The 16,382-nt window shown below is 46.2% G+C and overlaps 1 protein-coding gene across 1 annotated transcript in view; it reads left to right on the top strand.

Annotated features, from left to right (window-relative positions):
* MDGA2 (MAM domain containing glycosylphosphatidylinositol anchor 2) overlaps positions 1–6,391 on the top strand; it is a 303,099-nt gene extending 296,708 nt beyond the window's left edge. The window contains exons 16-18 of the mRNA XM_052692294.1: positions 2,914–3,044; positions 4,979–5,084; positions 5,469–6,391. Coding sequence (XP_052548254.1) covers positions 2,914–3,044; positions 4,979–5,084; positions 5,469–5,557 — 326 coding nt within the window. The 3' untranslated portion in view covers positions 5,558–6,391. The remainder of the gene's footprint in view (positions 1–2,913; positions 3,045–4,978; positions 5,085–5,468) is intronic.
* The last annotated feature ends 9,991 nt before the right edge of the window (positions 6,392–16,382 follow it).

Raw genomic sequence — 16,382 nt, 5'->3', positions numbered from 1 at the left:
GCAGAGGCCTACATCCCATGCCAGGTGGTTCGATTCGGGAGGATGAAGTGTGCTCTGCCTGAAATAGATGGTTGGAGTTCAATTCCCAGTGGGTCTCACGGCCGGCTCTGAGGCTGCTGGCTGCCAAGGAAAGTGCCCATGCTGTTCTCCACATACTTCAAAGGGAGAAGGTGCATTACCTTCAACAGAAAGGAAATAGAAGATCCCATTACTTGATTTGCAGCAAACAATGAGCTGTTGTTGGGGGATAAGAGAATGAAGAGTCGCTGTCCTTATTATATCTGTGTATTGAGAGAGAATGAGGTTGTAGCTCCATTATAGCTGTCACTGTTTTTTTAAGCCATCAGTGTTTCTGATTTTTCCATCCGCACCTCGATGTGGAGCACTGCTAATTGGCTTTGTGAGAGCAGCCATTTTTCTTATCATTAGAGCCACTGGGAGCTGCCCAGGTCTTGGCTGCTGAGCTGTGTGCCCTGCAGATCCCAGCCCTCTCAGTGGGATGATGCCAAGAAATGGATGTCCTTCATTCTCACCTTCTGCTCCTGGACACAGTTTGGGTCTCTGACTCCCATCTATCTGGAGCTCTGAATGTCTGTATCTATGGGCAGAGTCTTGCTGGGCACACCTCAGTGAGAATGACACAGCCAACTTGTTCTCCCCACAGCACTTGCAAAGGCAGAACACTTTCCTAACCCTTCTTGGAAGAACATATTGCATTTCAAAGCTAGGCACTTGTTGCACATCACATTTTGGACAGGTTTGTGGCCATGAGAGACAGGGACAGAAGAGAAGGCAATGGGGAAAGCTGAGAGCGGCCATTCAGTATCTAATGGGGCTGTAAGAAATAAAGGGACAGAGTCTTTAGCAGGGGCTTTTGTGACAGGATAACAGTTTCCAACTAAAAGAGGGGAGAGTTAGATTGGAGATAAGAAGTTTTTTGCAGTAAGGGCAGTGAAGCACTGGCAGTTCTCCCAGAGAGGCAGTGCTGCCCCATCCCTGCAGTCAGCCAAGGTCAGGGGATGGGCTGTGAGCACTGATGGAGCTGTGGGTGTCCCCGTGCACTGCAGGGAGTGGGACCTGATGGCTCGTAAGGGTCCCTTCCAACTCAAACCATTCTGTGATCCTATGATCTGGTACAGGAATGGTTATTTTATGTTTGAAGTAAGGCTGCGATCACCTGCTATTAATTTCAAGAAATTCCATGACACAGGGAAGCTGGGAGTGATACAACCAACCTTAAATCTCTGTAACCTCAGCAGTGATGGATTTACATGCTTTTCTTACCTAAATTATTTAGTGATTCCACACAGCCCTGCAGCATGGCAGCCTGTGCAAATGGGTGAAATAATTACCAGCTCTCCTTCCCTTCTTTAATATTGGCATTGCTTTTAGTCTTCACGAGAAGTAACTTTCTGTGTAGTGCTGTTACTTCAAGTAGTGCTGTCTGAAGTCCTGCCTCTTCTCCTGCCTTGAACCCAGCACAGTAGTTAAAAACAGAATGGTTTGAATTGGAAGGGGCCCTAAGAGGTTGTCTGGTCCTGCTCCCTGCAACGAACAGGAACACCCACAGCTCCACCAGGTGCTCAGGTTTTTTGAGGAGAGAATGGGAGAACCAAACATTTCTCTTCTGCACGTGGCAGGATGAGGTCTTTTTGGTGTACCCATAGCAGGCAGAGATGGACTATCACTGCTACAATCCATTCCTCCTTTGTGCAGCTTGTTCACCTTCCATGAATTTGGAAATAAATGCTGCAGGAGGGACCAGCAGCACCACCTCCCAGCTCCTTCCCAGGAGATGGGCACCCTGCTGAAGCAGCGTGATGAGAATACTCACCGCTCCATTCCCCTTTTAGCTCATGCTTTTCAAGGCACTGAGTTTTGCTATTGCTCGAAATAAGAAGTTTTTATTAGCAGGAGCTGAGTCACTCTGCAGCTGCCTCAGATCTGAGAGGTCTCCTTGCAAATGTGATTTGTGCCAGCCTCCCAGATGCCACTCCTGACTCTCTGAGAAACATGGTTTTGTGTGAACCTGGCTGTCTGAGCATTCTTGAAGGCAGATGCAGTGATTCCCATAGCAGAGACACTGCCCCACACATCTGCAGTCAGAAAGGTGAGCGAGAAGAACAATACCTCCAAACAGTGATTTGCTGAACTCTGCTCAATGAAGACAGTGCTGCCTCGTGGTGCTCATGGACAGCCTGGTTTTTGCTCACAGCCCATCAGAGAAGGGGGAGCACTGTGCAGAAGGGAGCTGAGTGCTGGGATCTGATACTTGCTGCAAAGAACATTTGTCCTGGAACCAGAACCTTCATGGCCAGTGGTGGGGAGACACCAGAGTTGAGGTTTGAGGGGTTTTTTTCCTGAGGATTTACTGAGGTTCAAATGAGGACTGTCTTGTCCTTGCAAAATGCTTCTCACCAGGATTAAAGGCATCTTACCTACCTCAGATGCATTTGTATTAGTAAACCGTGTCCAGAGTAAAGAAGTTGGATATTTGGGTAAGGTGGCTGGAGATGCCTCCTTTGCACTAATGCACAAAAAACTCCTTACTCCTTTCCCCACCAAAAGCCACATGTACTTTCAGAGCTGCTGGGAGCAAGGGACATGGCTCCCTGCCTCAGGACCCAGCTTGCTGCTGAGCCACCATCCACTGAGAGTTCACTTCAGGGAGCTTCCACACAGGGGAGCACAGTTCTCCCAAGTGTAAAAGTTTTTCAGTATGGGATAAGAAACCCTCATATACACCTCCACTGTGTTGCAGAGATGTGGTCCAGATGTGCAGCACAGGAGTGCATTGTCCCAGCACTCCCACTGGTCCAGCACCCAGCCCCAGCACAGCCTGGCCAGCTCAGGCCCTTACTCTCCCAGCTTGGTTCTCAGCTCACCAGCTCACTTCCTTACCCTCTCTTCCAGGAAGCTTGAATGTTTACCTGCGACTGAAAGGCCAGACCGCGATAGAGAACCCCTTGTGGTCTTCAAGTGGAAATAAGGGCCAGCATTGGAACCAAGCCCGTGTCAATATCAACCCCCCGACTTCATTCCAGGTAAGGGACGGCGCTGGGCTGCACGTGCTTTGCGGTGCCCGAGCAGCACCAGGCGCTGCAGATGGAGGCATCAGGTCTGGGGCACGCATTCACTGACCCTTGTTTCTGACACAGGATTTCACAGCATCATTTCAGCCCTGAAAGCTGCTTTATGGACAGGTAATTGCTTTCCTTGCTGCAAATAGGTGAGCACTACAGAGCTTAATCATGCACACATCAGTGGCAGAACAGCAGCTATTTCCTCTGAGAGGAAAAGCCTTTCAGTTCTTAGACAATGCTGTTAGCTGGTATAATATATGTATATATCTATATAATTTTAGACTACCAACTGGAATATGAAATTATTTCCTATGAAAAAACGTTTAGGGTCTATAGTGTAAAGTCTTTGTTAGATGTCTCAGAGAACACTTGGGTTTTCCATGAAGAAAAAAAAGGATCCATCTTTGCAGCGGTGCTGCTCAGAGCTCTGGCAATCTGTTTGCTTCTTTCACCACACGCTGTGTCAGGCTTCAGACATTTCAGTTCTGGTTTGACAGTGAGATGCTGATAACTTCTTAAAGCAGCTCTTGTTTATGCCATGAGCTGTTTCTAAATGCAACAGGTCCAAAACATCAGCTGCTGGTTCCTGGGATCCCTGGGGCCCCCTAAAGAGACCATTTCTTTGGGAAGAGTCATTGAGCATGAACCAAAATGGCCATCCTGAACATGTGGGTTGGGTTCACTGCATGGGTAGATGCCAATCCCAACCTTTTGTCTTATCCCCATGTGTGAGAGGCAGTGATGGAACAGAAGTGCTTTAGCATAGACAGTCACAGAAGCATTGTGTGGGAAAAAATGAAAGGAGAATTAGTGGAGAGGGATGTGCAAAGGGCAGCATGATGTGCTTGAGATGAACAGAGAGGGATGGAACTGGGCAAAAAGACTGCAGGGAAGAAGAACAAGGGTGTTGAAATGCACGACTGGGAAGCTGGCTTGAGAGACCCCTCAAAGACCTTCTCGTTCCAACCCCTCTGCCACAGGTAGGGCTGCCAACCTCTAAATCAAGCACCAGATAAGGTGGCCCAGTGCCCCATTTACACCCATCCAACCTGGTCCTTGGGTGATGCTCGTGCCTTCTGTGGTTTGTAAGGGTGTCTTCCACTGCTCTCAGTATTCACTCATTGTTTAGTGAAGGTTATTCATTTCACATGAGAAGCTTTGAACTATAGTGATGAGCAAAGAAATGTTGGAAGCTGCTAGAATAGGCTTGGACTTGTGTGCTGCTGAAATCAGTGGATAAAGAGAGAGTGCCCCAGACACCTCCCTAACGCAGCAAGCTCATTATGAGGTGTAATTTAAGCATTTTGCTCCAGATGGTGTTAATAATTTTTGTCAAATTGGCTCTACCTCCAAGAGTTAATTTCTCCATTAGTCCCACAGCACGCCCTTATAAGATTCATTGGATGTGATGCAAATATTGTCACAGATTAAAGGTTAGAAACTTTTCATCTAAGCGAGCCAAAAATATTTCAAAGATCTGAGTTGGGGGGAGCAATAAAGGAGGAGAGAGATAGCTGTGCAAATGGTGCTGCTTGGGAGATGTATCCCTTGCATAATTCCTTCATCTCATTAGAAGGGCTTTGAAGTTTGCTAGGGAATATATTTCTTGCTACACAGAATGAGTCCACTTCTCTGCAGAGCTAATTAGGCAGCAGTGAGGCAGGACAGCACCGTGTTGCACTGGGAGAGGAAAACAGATAACTTGGTTTCTTCTGTACAACAGTAGTGCCCAGCTGATAAGCAGCTTTATAGTAGATAATGGCTACAAGGTGCTCGTGCTGCATTCCGCCCCATAGGAAGTGCTTGCATGGTATTCCAGGCCCCTCAGGAAACTTTACTGCTGTGTGCTTCCCATTTGCAATCCTATGAACTGCTGTTCCTTTTATTTTTTGCAGCTTATATTTGAAGGGATCCGGGGCCCAGGCATCGAAGGAGACATTGCTATTGATGATGTATCAATTGTGGAAGGAGAGTGTATGAAATCCGACCAGCCGGCCAACAGTAAGTGGCTTTTCTATGCACTGGGGAGAGCAAATTGCTTCTGGTGCTGTAAAATTGAGGTATCTGCTGAAATGGGCGTTCTGTGAGAGAACAGAGCATTGTGTGGTTAAGTCAGAGAGGCTGCAGGAGAAGAGTTTTGCTTTCTGGCAAACAGCAGATGCTGGCAGCAGTGGGTTCCCTCAGGGCAGCAGCCTTTACACCCAACCCTCCCCAGTGATCCAGGAGGGACAGATGGATGAAGCAACGTGAAAAATTGTTTGGGGAGTCAAAACAGTGTGAAACTTATAGTTAAACTATCACAGTTGGACCTCTTTTCATCCCTCCATCCCCATGTTTGCGTTACGACACAGAGCTTTAATTCTACCTTTCTCCCCCTTTTTGTAGATTTACGATCAGGTGCTGTTGGGACATTAGAGCATATACGACTTATCCCAGTTACCATCCTCATGTTTGTCTTAAGTCATCAGAGGTGACCTTATCCTGGCAGAGGCTACAAAAGATTCACCAGGCACTGGCATGAAGAAAGAGTCTTTGTAAAATGGACATTTAAAAACAAACTACCAAAGATTCCTCCACTGACTGACTCAAATAAATACATAAATAAATTAAAAAAAAAAAAAAAAAGAAAAACAAACAAACAAACAAAAAAAAAACAATTAAAAAGCACTGGGGACATAAAAGGCATCATGGGAGTGTAACTCACTATGAACCACACGTGAGAACGAGATCTGGCCTAAGTGAGGAAGAGACCTTCAGGTGCTTTTGTGGTCAATAACGAATACAGCATCATCTGGTTGAACTCTCGGAACAGAGCGATAGAAACCCTTGTCAAAGCACAAAGTCATGGCTGGTTTTGTTTCAAATGAATAGTTTGCTTGTTACCATGGAAACCTAATGGCCTGCCAAAAAAAAAAAAAAAAGAGGAGAGGAGGGAGAGGAAATAATAAAATTAAAACAGAGAGAGCAACACCTCACTGTAAACAGGGTATGTGAAGAGCTGGCATTCATTTTCCCTTCGAGGAGGTTTTTAGTGTAGAGTTAAAAACATGTAGGCCCTTTTGCCTTTGGCTGTCACCTCCCCTAGAGAGTAACCCCGAATCAGAGCTGTTTGAAGACATTTCTGTTTCATTTCTCACGGCTATGCTCGATAACTGTATGCTGTCTCCTTTTGCATGCATTACGATCCAGGATGTGCCACCTGGGCTTACATATGACACAGGCTTATCGGAGCTTGCTTGCGGCCACTCGAACACCCCTCTCCCCTCCCCAACTGAGTCATCTGTTCTAACGAAGTGAAGAAACCAAACCACCATCTTTTATAAATTGCCATGGAAACCAAGTGCCTTCAATGAAACAAGCCTGATTTAAAAGTATATGTAGAATAATAATAATTTCAACACAGAAGCTTGCACTGCTAAAATGTGGTTTGTGCAAACTATTTTCTAAACAAACTACGGAGCCCGGGTGTGCAGACTGCAGGCGAAGGAAGCGAAGTCGCTCCTGGAGGTGGATGGACCTGAGCTGCTGCGTAAGCCCTCTCGGACGAGCTATCTGTTGTTTAACCTTCCAGACAGCCATGGCCTTTCAGCTTATTACCCATTAGAAAATAGCTTCCGTTGGTCCTGGAAATGGGAGCAGCGCTTTTTATTTGTTCCTTTCAGGTGATCAGGTGGGTCAACCAGAGGAAGAGGTGGTGGAGATGCACTTAGGGGTGCAGCGCTGCGCTCTGCAGGCACAGCTGGGCACGGGGCTGCTGCTGCTGCTGCTGCAGGGAAATCAGAGTTCCACTTGTGCAACAAAACACACGTGGGTTTGGAGCTGCCCCAAAAGCCAGCTGGTTTTCCACTGCATTGTAAATTTCCCTGACAGTTGGTTATGACAATTTGAAGACCTTTTTCCTTAAATTATCTCAGCTTTTAACTTCATTTAAAAAAAGAAAAAAAAAAAAAAAAAAAAAAAAAAAAAAAGACTTTTGTCTAAAGAGGAGTATTATTATTATAATTATTATTATTATTACTTGTTCTCTCAACACCCTAGGATTAAAAAAAAACCTGATATGCAAGAAATTGGAGTACCAACAAATGAAAACAAACCAACAGCATCATATTTGCAAACATGAGTATAAAAAGCACAACGAGATGCAGTACAACAATGACAAGGCTTGATTTTTTTTTTCTTTTTTTTTTTTTTTTCCTTTTTTTTTTTTCCTTTTTTTTTTTATTCTGTAGAGAAATGTTTGTGCAAATTCAGTAATTCAACTGAAGAGATAATTTTACAGCTATGTTCAATAAAGCCTCTTTCCAGGTAAGGTATGCCACGTGGTGCGTGTGTTTGTTGGGCGCTGTGCACGGGGTGCTGCTGGGCTGATGCAGATGCTGTCTGCAGATGGAGGCACGGCCCTTGGAGCTGGCCAAGGATGCTGCTGGTGCTGCTTTGGAGGTGCTTTGTGGTGTCCGATGCCCGGGCTGCAGCAAAAAAAGCTGCTTGGATGACAGCAAGAGCCCAGAGCTTGGATGGACTGTGGGGTTTGTTAATAAAAGGAAATTTCCCACTGGAAGCATTGGATTTTAATTGTGGACCAGAGATCCGAGTCGGGTGCGGCAAGATCCTGACCAGAGCTTTGCTTAGGAGGTTGGTGTGCCTCAGGATTTGGGGTCTGTGGAAATGGGACCTTCACAGGCATCTGCCTGAAAGCCAAAGGACCACAGTGAGTGCAAGGGACCCCGCAGGGCACTGCTGGGGCCACTGTGCTCACAGCCATGGCTCCAGAGCCCTGCCCAGAGGAACAGCAGGCTGCAGCGTGTTCCCTGTTGCATTTCCTATTCCACCCTTGCCCGTCATTAGAGCAGGTCTGATGCAGCGGGGAATATAGAAATAGCAGCCAGCTGTCAGTCATTCTGACGTAAGGTGGGAACCATTCCATTCCCTTGAAAATGCTGTTCCTCACATTAATTCTTTCAAAACTGGACTCAACATCCATAGATTCGGACACCCGTTGGTCAGCTCAGGCCAGGATAAGTGACCCCAAAGCAGCCACTGCTGCAGGTTGCTGAACTGGAGGTCGTGCATTTGTGGGGACCACAGGCTAAGACTGAAAGCTGAAATCCCCATTCCCTCCTCGTATTTCTCGTCTTCTTTCCTTGCTGGAAGACAGGGATGAATATTCAATGAAAGCTTTGGCCAGAGACCAAAGTTGTCTTTGTCGGGGCAGGATGAGCTGAGGAGCAGGTGGTTTTGTGGAAGGGAACTTGCTTGCCCTGCCTATTTCAGTTCTGTTCTGCTTACATGGGTGCAAAAGCAGGTGCTAAGGTGTTTTTTCTCTTTCAGACATTGATTTAGTTTAGTGTTGTCTTCCTTTACGTCCCTAACCTAAGGAACTGAAAAGGCAGTGGGATTTTATCTTGGGCTACAAGCAAGTAGATAAAATATATGCATATATAGATATATATTTCATTTTGGTGTGAAAATGAATGAAGTATTTGTAAAAAAATTGGGTGACAACCAGACAGAGAGCTGCTGTTCATTTCTTGGATTACATCCAGTAACATTCCTGACTTGTTTTTAAATGGTTCCTCAATGCACAATTGTGCAAAAGTGGACTTAGAGCAGGACAGAAGCTGGCTGCTGGCATCAGCCTGGCTTTTTAGGGAGCCAGCTCAGAACCAGCTGGGTGTTCCCATGGCAGAGGTAAACTGACCCCACAATGAAGTTTGCAGTGAATTTTATTCTTCTCAGGATGGTCAGGGAGATCGAGGAGCATTCCCCTTTCGTAGCAAAGGAGTGCTAATTCTTTTTGTTCACAGAGCATGCAGTTTGAATGGGAAATCCCACATGCAATTGCTGAGGACTCTGATCTCACTGTACAACCAGCCACTGCTTCCCCAGCCAGCTCCAGCCAGGCAATGGGATAAAAGAGCAGGGGGATAAAAGAGCAGAGACCTGAAGGGGGCAAACACATCACAAAACACATTAGAAATGCACCACTAAGACGAAGACAAGGAGCAGCTCCTGGAGAGCCTGTCAAAGTGCTGATGCCTTGCGTGACAAAAAAGCATTTGCTCGTGGATATTGCAGAGGATAGGTTCTTTACCCTGAGCTTACATTGTATCAGCCAGTTTTTGGAAATGAAGGTCTTAAGTGTATGCTGCTGTCAGGCCCACGTAAATCCTTGGAAATGTGAAATTTCTTGCCAAACTCAGAAGCTATGGAAGAGTGCTGACCTCCAGGGATGCCAACGCAGTTCCCTCCCTGACACCGAGTGCTTAAATCTCCACTGCATTCACCAATGTAAATGGCACTGTTTAGTGTGAGCACCTCTCGAGGCAATCAGAGGCCCCAAACTGCAGAACAGAGCTGAGGAGTGACAGCATCAGCTCCTTGATCAAATTTGGTTTCTTTTTCACTGCCTTCAGGGTCAGTGACATCCCTTGCAGTGAGCCGCGTAGTCAGAGCGATGGGATTCTCTTCACTCCCATTGGAAGAGGTTCTGCTGCTTCATTTTTGGAGGGTTTACTCACTGGTATTATTTTTTCATGTATCTGAGGATGGTTTAAATGCTCTTCTCGCCTAAAAAGAGCTGCTGTCCATTGGAAGAATTGCTGTATATGGGTGTTTGATAACAAAGGTAGTCCCATATTATAAGCACCTTTGCCTGTATATGCCAGTAAAAAGGTTAGAGGCCATCAGGATTACTTCTTACATTTTCCTATAAAAACCTATGCAAGAAACTCATTATATTTATGATTTTTTTTTAATTATTGTTATTATTATTATTTTGTAAGCAGCTCCACAGGAGCATGCTCTGTCATTTATGGCTGCACGACTGTAATGGAAGCATCAGTCCCAGCAGAGAGGAGTTAAACTTGCAGGCACTGCCCATTGCATTCCTTTGTGCCAAGAAACTCCCTGCCCCGCAGCTCATGCACTCATTCAGTTGAGGGACATTTGGTCTTTAGAAGTCTGGGGACATCTTCTGCCTGAGCTCTGCCCCCTGCACCTCCCTGTAATTCCCACAGGAACACATCCCAGCACACATGGACAGGGCTTGGAGTGGGGAAGGACGTGTGGGGCACTCCTCATAGGTCTTAAAACCAATTAAAAGGCAGAAGGGGAACGATTCATGTGTGTTTTGCCTTCTGTAAGGCTGCTCGTAAGGCTGTTGCAAAGCCTCGCCAGCATGGAGGTGTTCACAGCCACTTTGGTGTCACTTGTTCTGTGCCAGCACGTGTCTGGTGTTAAACTCCTCCTGCCTTGGGCTCCCAGACCACTTTCAGATCCCCTTTTGGCTGTTTTTGGACAAGCTACAGTGCTGGTTTCTCTTGTTTAGAAAAGATATGTAGTAATAACCAGGAGCTATCATTGACCTGAATACAAGACACTTGGGGTAGTACATCCTATGTGACGTACTGAAATATGACAGATCACCATTGTATCTGTCAGATTGTGGAGTCTGTATGCTGAGTTTTATATTATGGGAAGGATGCTGTTGTTTTTTTTTCCCTGAACCCAACCTCTACAGCCTGTGTAGGTGGCACCCAACTTACATGGGTGTAAGTTGGACTTTCTGGACTGAGGCTTCAGTGGTGACACAAAGGTTTTGCTTTCATGAAATAGCATCTTACACACCCTTATCAGGCTGTGATATAATGGGACTACTCAGGTGAGAGTAAACTGATCGAGTCATCAGAGACAGAAGGATGCATGCGTGGGGGGATACTTTGATCCTCTCAGCCACAAGCATACAAGTTCAGCAGTGAGCTCCTGAGCCTGAGAGCAACCCAAGAGCATTAATCACAAAATCAGTGTTGGGCGCCCGACAAGTGCTGGTGCATCAACAGGAAGGTCGTATTTGTGTTCCTCTATAGATGTGTCCATGCATCCTGGCAGCCACCCCTAACAGAGTCTCTCCTAGCTGGCTCTCTGTGACATGGTCACGTTTACCCCTGTTGAGCACAGCCTTATCAGAGCCAACCGAGGACCTATGACAGGTGAATTACAGCCTATTTCCTCCTCATTTATATTCTCCATATGTTGTTGTTTTTGTTTTTTGTTTTGATTGAGAAACAGACTTGAATGTTGGCAAGTGCTTGGACAAATGAATATTAATGCAGCTTTGCTCACGGTTAAGGTCAGAGCCAACAAGTGGAGAAATGCTGCTGCTGATGCTTTGGGACCCAGGATCTTTGCATGCCACAAGCCTTCACCTTCTGCAGGCTGGAGGTTTGCACTCCTCCACCCGTGAGGAAGAAACAGAAACCCCACAACAACCATGACTGTAAAACATTGGGTGGTTTGTGACAGATATGACCACAAAAGGAATTGAGGAAACACACATTTCTGTGAGTAGGAATTAGCAGCCTCAGCACCTTCTCAGGAAAGATCAGATGTGCTTCTGCTTGCACATTACCAACTGCAAGGGGTTGAAATCTGTGTGTTTGTTTGTGTAAATAGTATATAAATAACTGTAATTGTATGTATTTAATGTATATATAATGATTATTACATTTTAACTATCTCAAGTATTGTATATAGCCAAACTTGGTCTCTTATTTTACTAGAACGCCCACTGTAGATTTATTTTTTGTCATTGTTGTTAATGTATCTGGTTAAATTACAAACTGGTCTTACTTTTACCTCAAAGGATATATGTTCTTTATGTACATTTTATAAAGAAAAAGAAAGAAATCACTCCATACGTTTGGTTACCTCTTCAATTGCCAGCAGTATTTTCTGTCTTTGCCTTTCTGGTCGTGTGCTGCCTTTGCTCCTTCCCCCCAGCCCCATTCCATGGAGGGCAGATGGGAGGGACTGGGTTTGGGGGCAGTGCTTTGTGCTCAATGTGTCCCTGCCTTCCTGAAAGAGGGCTGTCCCCAGCTCATTCCCCCACCCCCTACTTTGCAGTGAAAGGCTTTGAAGAGATCATAAAAAAGACAAACCATCCTCTTCACTACTGGGGCCTTTCTTGCTTGGTGCCAGCAGTCACAAGGTTTTGTCCAGATGTGCAGTTGAGGGTTGAGTTCATTTCTTTGACTTTCAGTGATATCCATATGCAATCTCTGGGAAACCAAACAAGAGTAACCTGCATGGAGACGTGTGTGGGGGTTGTGCCAGACCACTCTGCTCAGAGCTGAACCACTGTAGGAGAACTCCTCCCAGAGCTGACCGTGTGCTATAGATGTGGATACAGAGGTATAGATGTGGATGGTGCATGTGGGGACTCCATGACTAGAAGCAGTATCCCTGCCTTTGTGTAATTGTGTGGCGTGGCACCGCATCCCACCGCAGTGCGATGAACCCACACGTGTTGAGCTCATTGGCATTGCAGCACAATTTGGAGGATGCCAGTGTGGACCTCTGCAATCACAGGGCTGATGTCCTACTTCCGTTCCTTGTTCACCTTTTATAGTGAGGCTGCAGATGAGCGCTAGGAGCTATCAAAAGCTTGCAAAGTGCAATTAGACACTCTTTTAATCAAGAGTTTTCCAGTGAATTGTAAGGGGAAGAACCAGAAGAGCTATTGAGGAGAGCCTTCACCTACAGTTCCTTCTGCAGCTTTGTTGTGTTGTTTTACATCTCTTCGGCATTGAAAGCCTATTTTTACTGTAGGTGAAATGAATAGGTGAAATTCCTGCACAACCCACCAAAAGGAAAGCAATCTTTGTTTCTTTTTGCGTTATGAAAATGCTGGTATTTCTTTGGCCTTTCCAGGTGCACTGCTTGCCTCCATCATTTCTCTGTCACCTTCGTGACTGCACATGTTCACATTAATCCAGAAGATAAAATGCAGAGTGACCAGACAAGTCTTGCTCTCCAGTGGCCTCCACCACATGTGGTGACAGCAACAGCGATGATCACAGAGTCAAAAGAGGCCACGCTGGTCTCTTACTGTTCATCCTACAGGTCTCACTCTCCCACAGGACCTCATGGCCTGGAACTCTTCTACATGCCCTCATCCAGTCTCAGGATATTCTTGCTGTCCATGTTCCACTTGGTTCCACTTGGATGTATTTGCAGGGGTTAACATACTCCTGCACTGGATGTAGCCCTTTCACAATCCCCATTATTTGTTCCAGAACACAGTACTTCTCTCACATTCCTTAGCCAGGAAGTCAAAATTAATCATAACTGACTGAGGCTTAAATAGCCCCCAACACCCCATAATTGCCATCATGGGCCCAGCTGCACACAGCATGGGGCTTCCCAGGGCAAGCCCCATTCCCTGCTGGATGGAACACAAATGAACACTGATGTAGAGCTAATGCAGGAGAGATTGACCACTTGAAAGAAAAGAAAGCATTTGATTTGATTAAATGAAAAATAAAAATCAAGAGCTCTTTTTAATTAAAGAGACTTATTTAACAGGATAACTGTCTGAAAGTGCAGTCTGACGTTTTCTCTTTGATTCAGAGTAGGGAACAGCTGGGACATCTCCCCTTCGTCTGGTGGGCAGTGTGAGTCTCAGGGTATTTGCATGATATGGGTATAATGAGGACACCTGATAGGAGCTCTGGATGAGGAGCTGACATTACTGCTACCAGGAGCAGCACCATTATAGTAGCCATGCTCTATGGGGCAGGGGAGCCATCAGGGGGCGAGGCAGCTGCTGGCTGCGTTAGGTTTGACTCTGGACTACAAACCCTTTATCACTTGACAAAATGAAGGAAAATGGGAAGGGGCTGTGATTTTTACCTGCCACTGAGTCATAGAATCATACAGTCATTCAGGCTGGAAAAGGCCTCCAAGATCCCCAAGCCCAACCCCAGCCCACCCCACCATGCCCACTGCCCACGTCCTTCAGTGCCACATCTCCACAGTTCTGGGACATCCCCAGGGACATCCATAGGCATCTGTGCCACTGCCTGATCTAATGGCCAGCAATCCCACCCACAGCAGGAGGATTGGAGATGGAGGATCTCTGAGATGCCTTCCAACCCAAGCCATTCAGTGAACATGTCAGGGTCTGAGTGTTAGTGCTCATGATGCTGATCCATCACGATGGAAACAATCCATCAGAAGGCTGCAGTCTTTCATGATGTCTTTGGTACATCAGTAGGGGGAAGATTTGCTAATGCCTCCTGTCAAAGGAGACCTGACCCAGAAAGCATGGAAACCAATGGCTGGGTTCACATGTGCACGAATAATGGATCAGCTCACACCAGTCTGAGGAAATTCAGACCAGTTCGGGGGGAGTTGGACCTAGAAGACCTTCAGAGGTGCCTTCCAACCCACAAACAATTCTATGACTCTGTGACTTTATGAGGTCAGCTTTACCCATACAAAACAAATAGAGATGTGCCCAGTTTAGGATCCATGGATTCAGTGTCTATCTAAAAGGCGGTCCATGTTCCTGCTCAGGCTCACGGGGCGTAAGACAAGAAAGAAAAGGGGAGAACATGAAGAAACAGTTTATTAACTTGCGGTAGCTCTTTCCTATTTAAATTAAACTAATACGAGTAATTGATCCTACAATCTTAGTATTCATCAAGAAATTAAGATGTTATTGGAGAACAAAGACACCGTTGTCTGACTGAGCACACAGGTGGCTGCCATAGCTGAATGATGTACTCTACAACAGAGAAGCTTGTTGCTATATTTCACAGGACATCCAGCAGCTCCCGAGCTCCTATGGGGTCAGCACTGCCTCTGGCTGTTGTGAAATCAAATGTTTTCTGTGCTTTGTCCTGCATTGGTGCTGTCAGTGTCTGCGAAGAGCCTGGCGACTTTTTGTGTTTGGTTTTCTGAGTGGAACTGCTGTTACTGTCACCTATTTGTATTCAGTTATAGTTTTTCTGCTGGGGACACAGAGGGAAAAAAACAAGAAAAATGGAAAAGAGAATATATTCCAGAAGTTCTTATGTTTGTTCTTTTTTTTTTTTCCTAAGTTACAAGAAGTGGATTAAATTTATTTTCAGTGTAAGAGGAAAAGTGCACGACAGCAGTGGGACTGGCTTTCTTGCTTCCTTCACAAGAGTTCTTGGGAAGCAAACCAGAGCTTGCAAAAATCTCTGCCTACTGCTCTTTTACACCGTCCCAGAAACATGGATGCTGCTGGACCACCTTCAGCACCTTCCCACAGCATGGGCCCACAGCAGCTGGATATGGCAGGGGCTGACATCTGCAACCATTGCCATCCACCCACACAGCCTTCGTGGGGAAGAGGGGAAGGAGGAGAGCCTGCCTTGCCCCGAGCATGCTGCCAGCACACCAGGACTGTGATGGCAATCAATCCTTGTGCCTTGTGGCTTCAGGCAATTGCCTGCAGGTGCCAGGAAGGAATTGACCTCTAGGCAGAGCTGCTCACACTTGTTCAAGTGATGTTTTCTTGCTTTCACTCAAGGCAGTAGAGACTCATGACAACTGGAGATAGGATTAGGAGGAAGTTTCTCACCCAGAGGGTGGTGAGGCACTGGCACAGGTTGCCCAAGGAGGCTGTGGATGCCCCATCCCTGCAGGCATTCAAGGCCAGGCTGGATGTGGCTCTGGGCAGCCTGGGCTGCTGGTTGGTGACCTGCACACAGCAGGGGGTTGGAGCTGGATGAGCGCTGTGCTCCTTTGCAACCCAGGCTATTCTATGATTCTATAGCCAAAAGGGTGACTGTGCATCCTGCTGGAGGTTGGGTGGTTCTTGCTTGCATGCACATGAGAAGCTGGCACAGCTGCAGCTCATGCCAGAGGTTTTAACCGGGTGGAACTAATAGAGATTCTTTCAGCATCTCCTGCCTTCCTTCTTCATCCATCCCATTCCCTGCCCAGGCGTCTATAGCATGTCGGTCTCCTGTGGCACAGAATGACCTGCCCTCTGCTAAAGAATGAAATATTTCCATTTATTCACTGCCAGGAGAGTGAATGTTGGGGCTTTTGATGCAGCTTAATGGTCTGTGGCATTCAGGTTACGATCTAGGTGATCTAAGAATTTAATCAGCACTTAAAAGCATATGAATATTTTCTTCATGGAGACACTAGCAGAGATGTAGTTCTCCAAAGGAGCAATCAGGCAGGATTTTACATTTGTTATGTGGCTAAAGGCAAAAACCATATCAGGAAGCACGTGCTCCCTTACTGACAGCAGCCTGTCTTCTGCAGACACGGGAAATGAGGACTTGCTTATGACTTCCCTGTGTATCTAATGCAAATCTCACATATCCATCACTGTGCTCTGGGAATGGGCAGATACAGGGGACAGCTGTTTGCAGAGCAGGTGGCAAGATACGTCTTTGTAGATAACAGAACTGATGTCATCTTGCATGGAAGATTTTGTGCTGCTGTCATCTACTGGTCTCATCACAGCGTGGTCTGAGC

Source organism: Tympanuchus pallidicinctus, unplaced genomic scaffold, assembly GCF_026119805.1.
Source record: "Tympanuchus pallidicinctus isolate F22 unplaced genomic scaffold, pur_lepc_1.0 scaffold3, whole genome shotgun sequence".
Taxonomy (NCBI): Eukaryota; Metazoa; Chordata; class Aves; order Galliformes; family Phasianidae; genus Tympanuchus; species Tympanuchus pallidicinctus.
The sequence above is the reverse complement of the archived record's forward strand: the minus strand, read 5'-3'. Positions and strand labels throughout refer to the sequence as shown.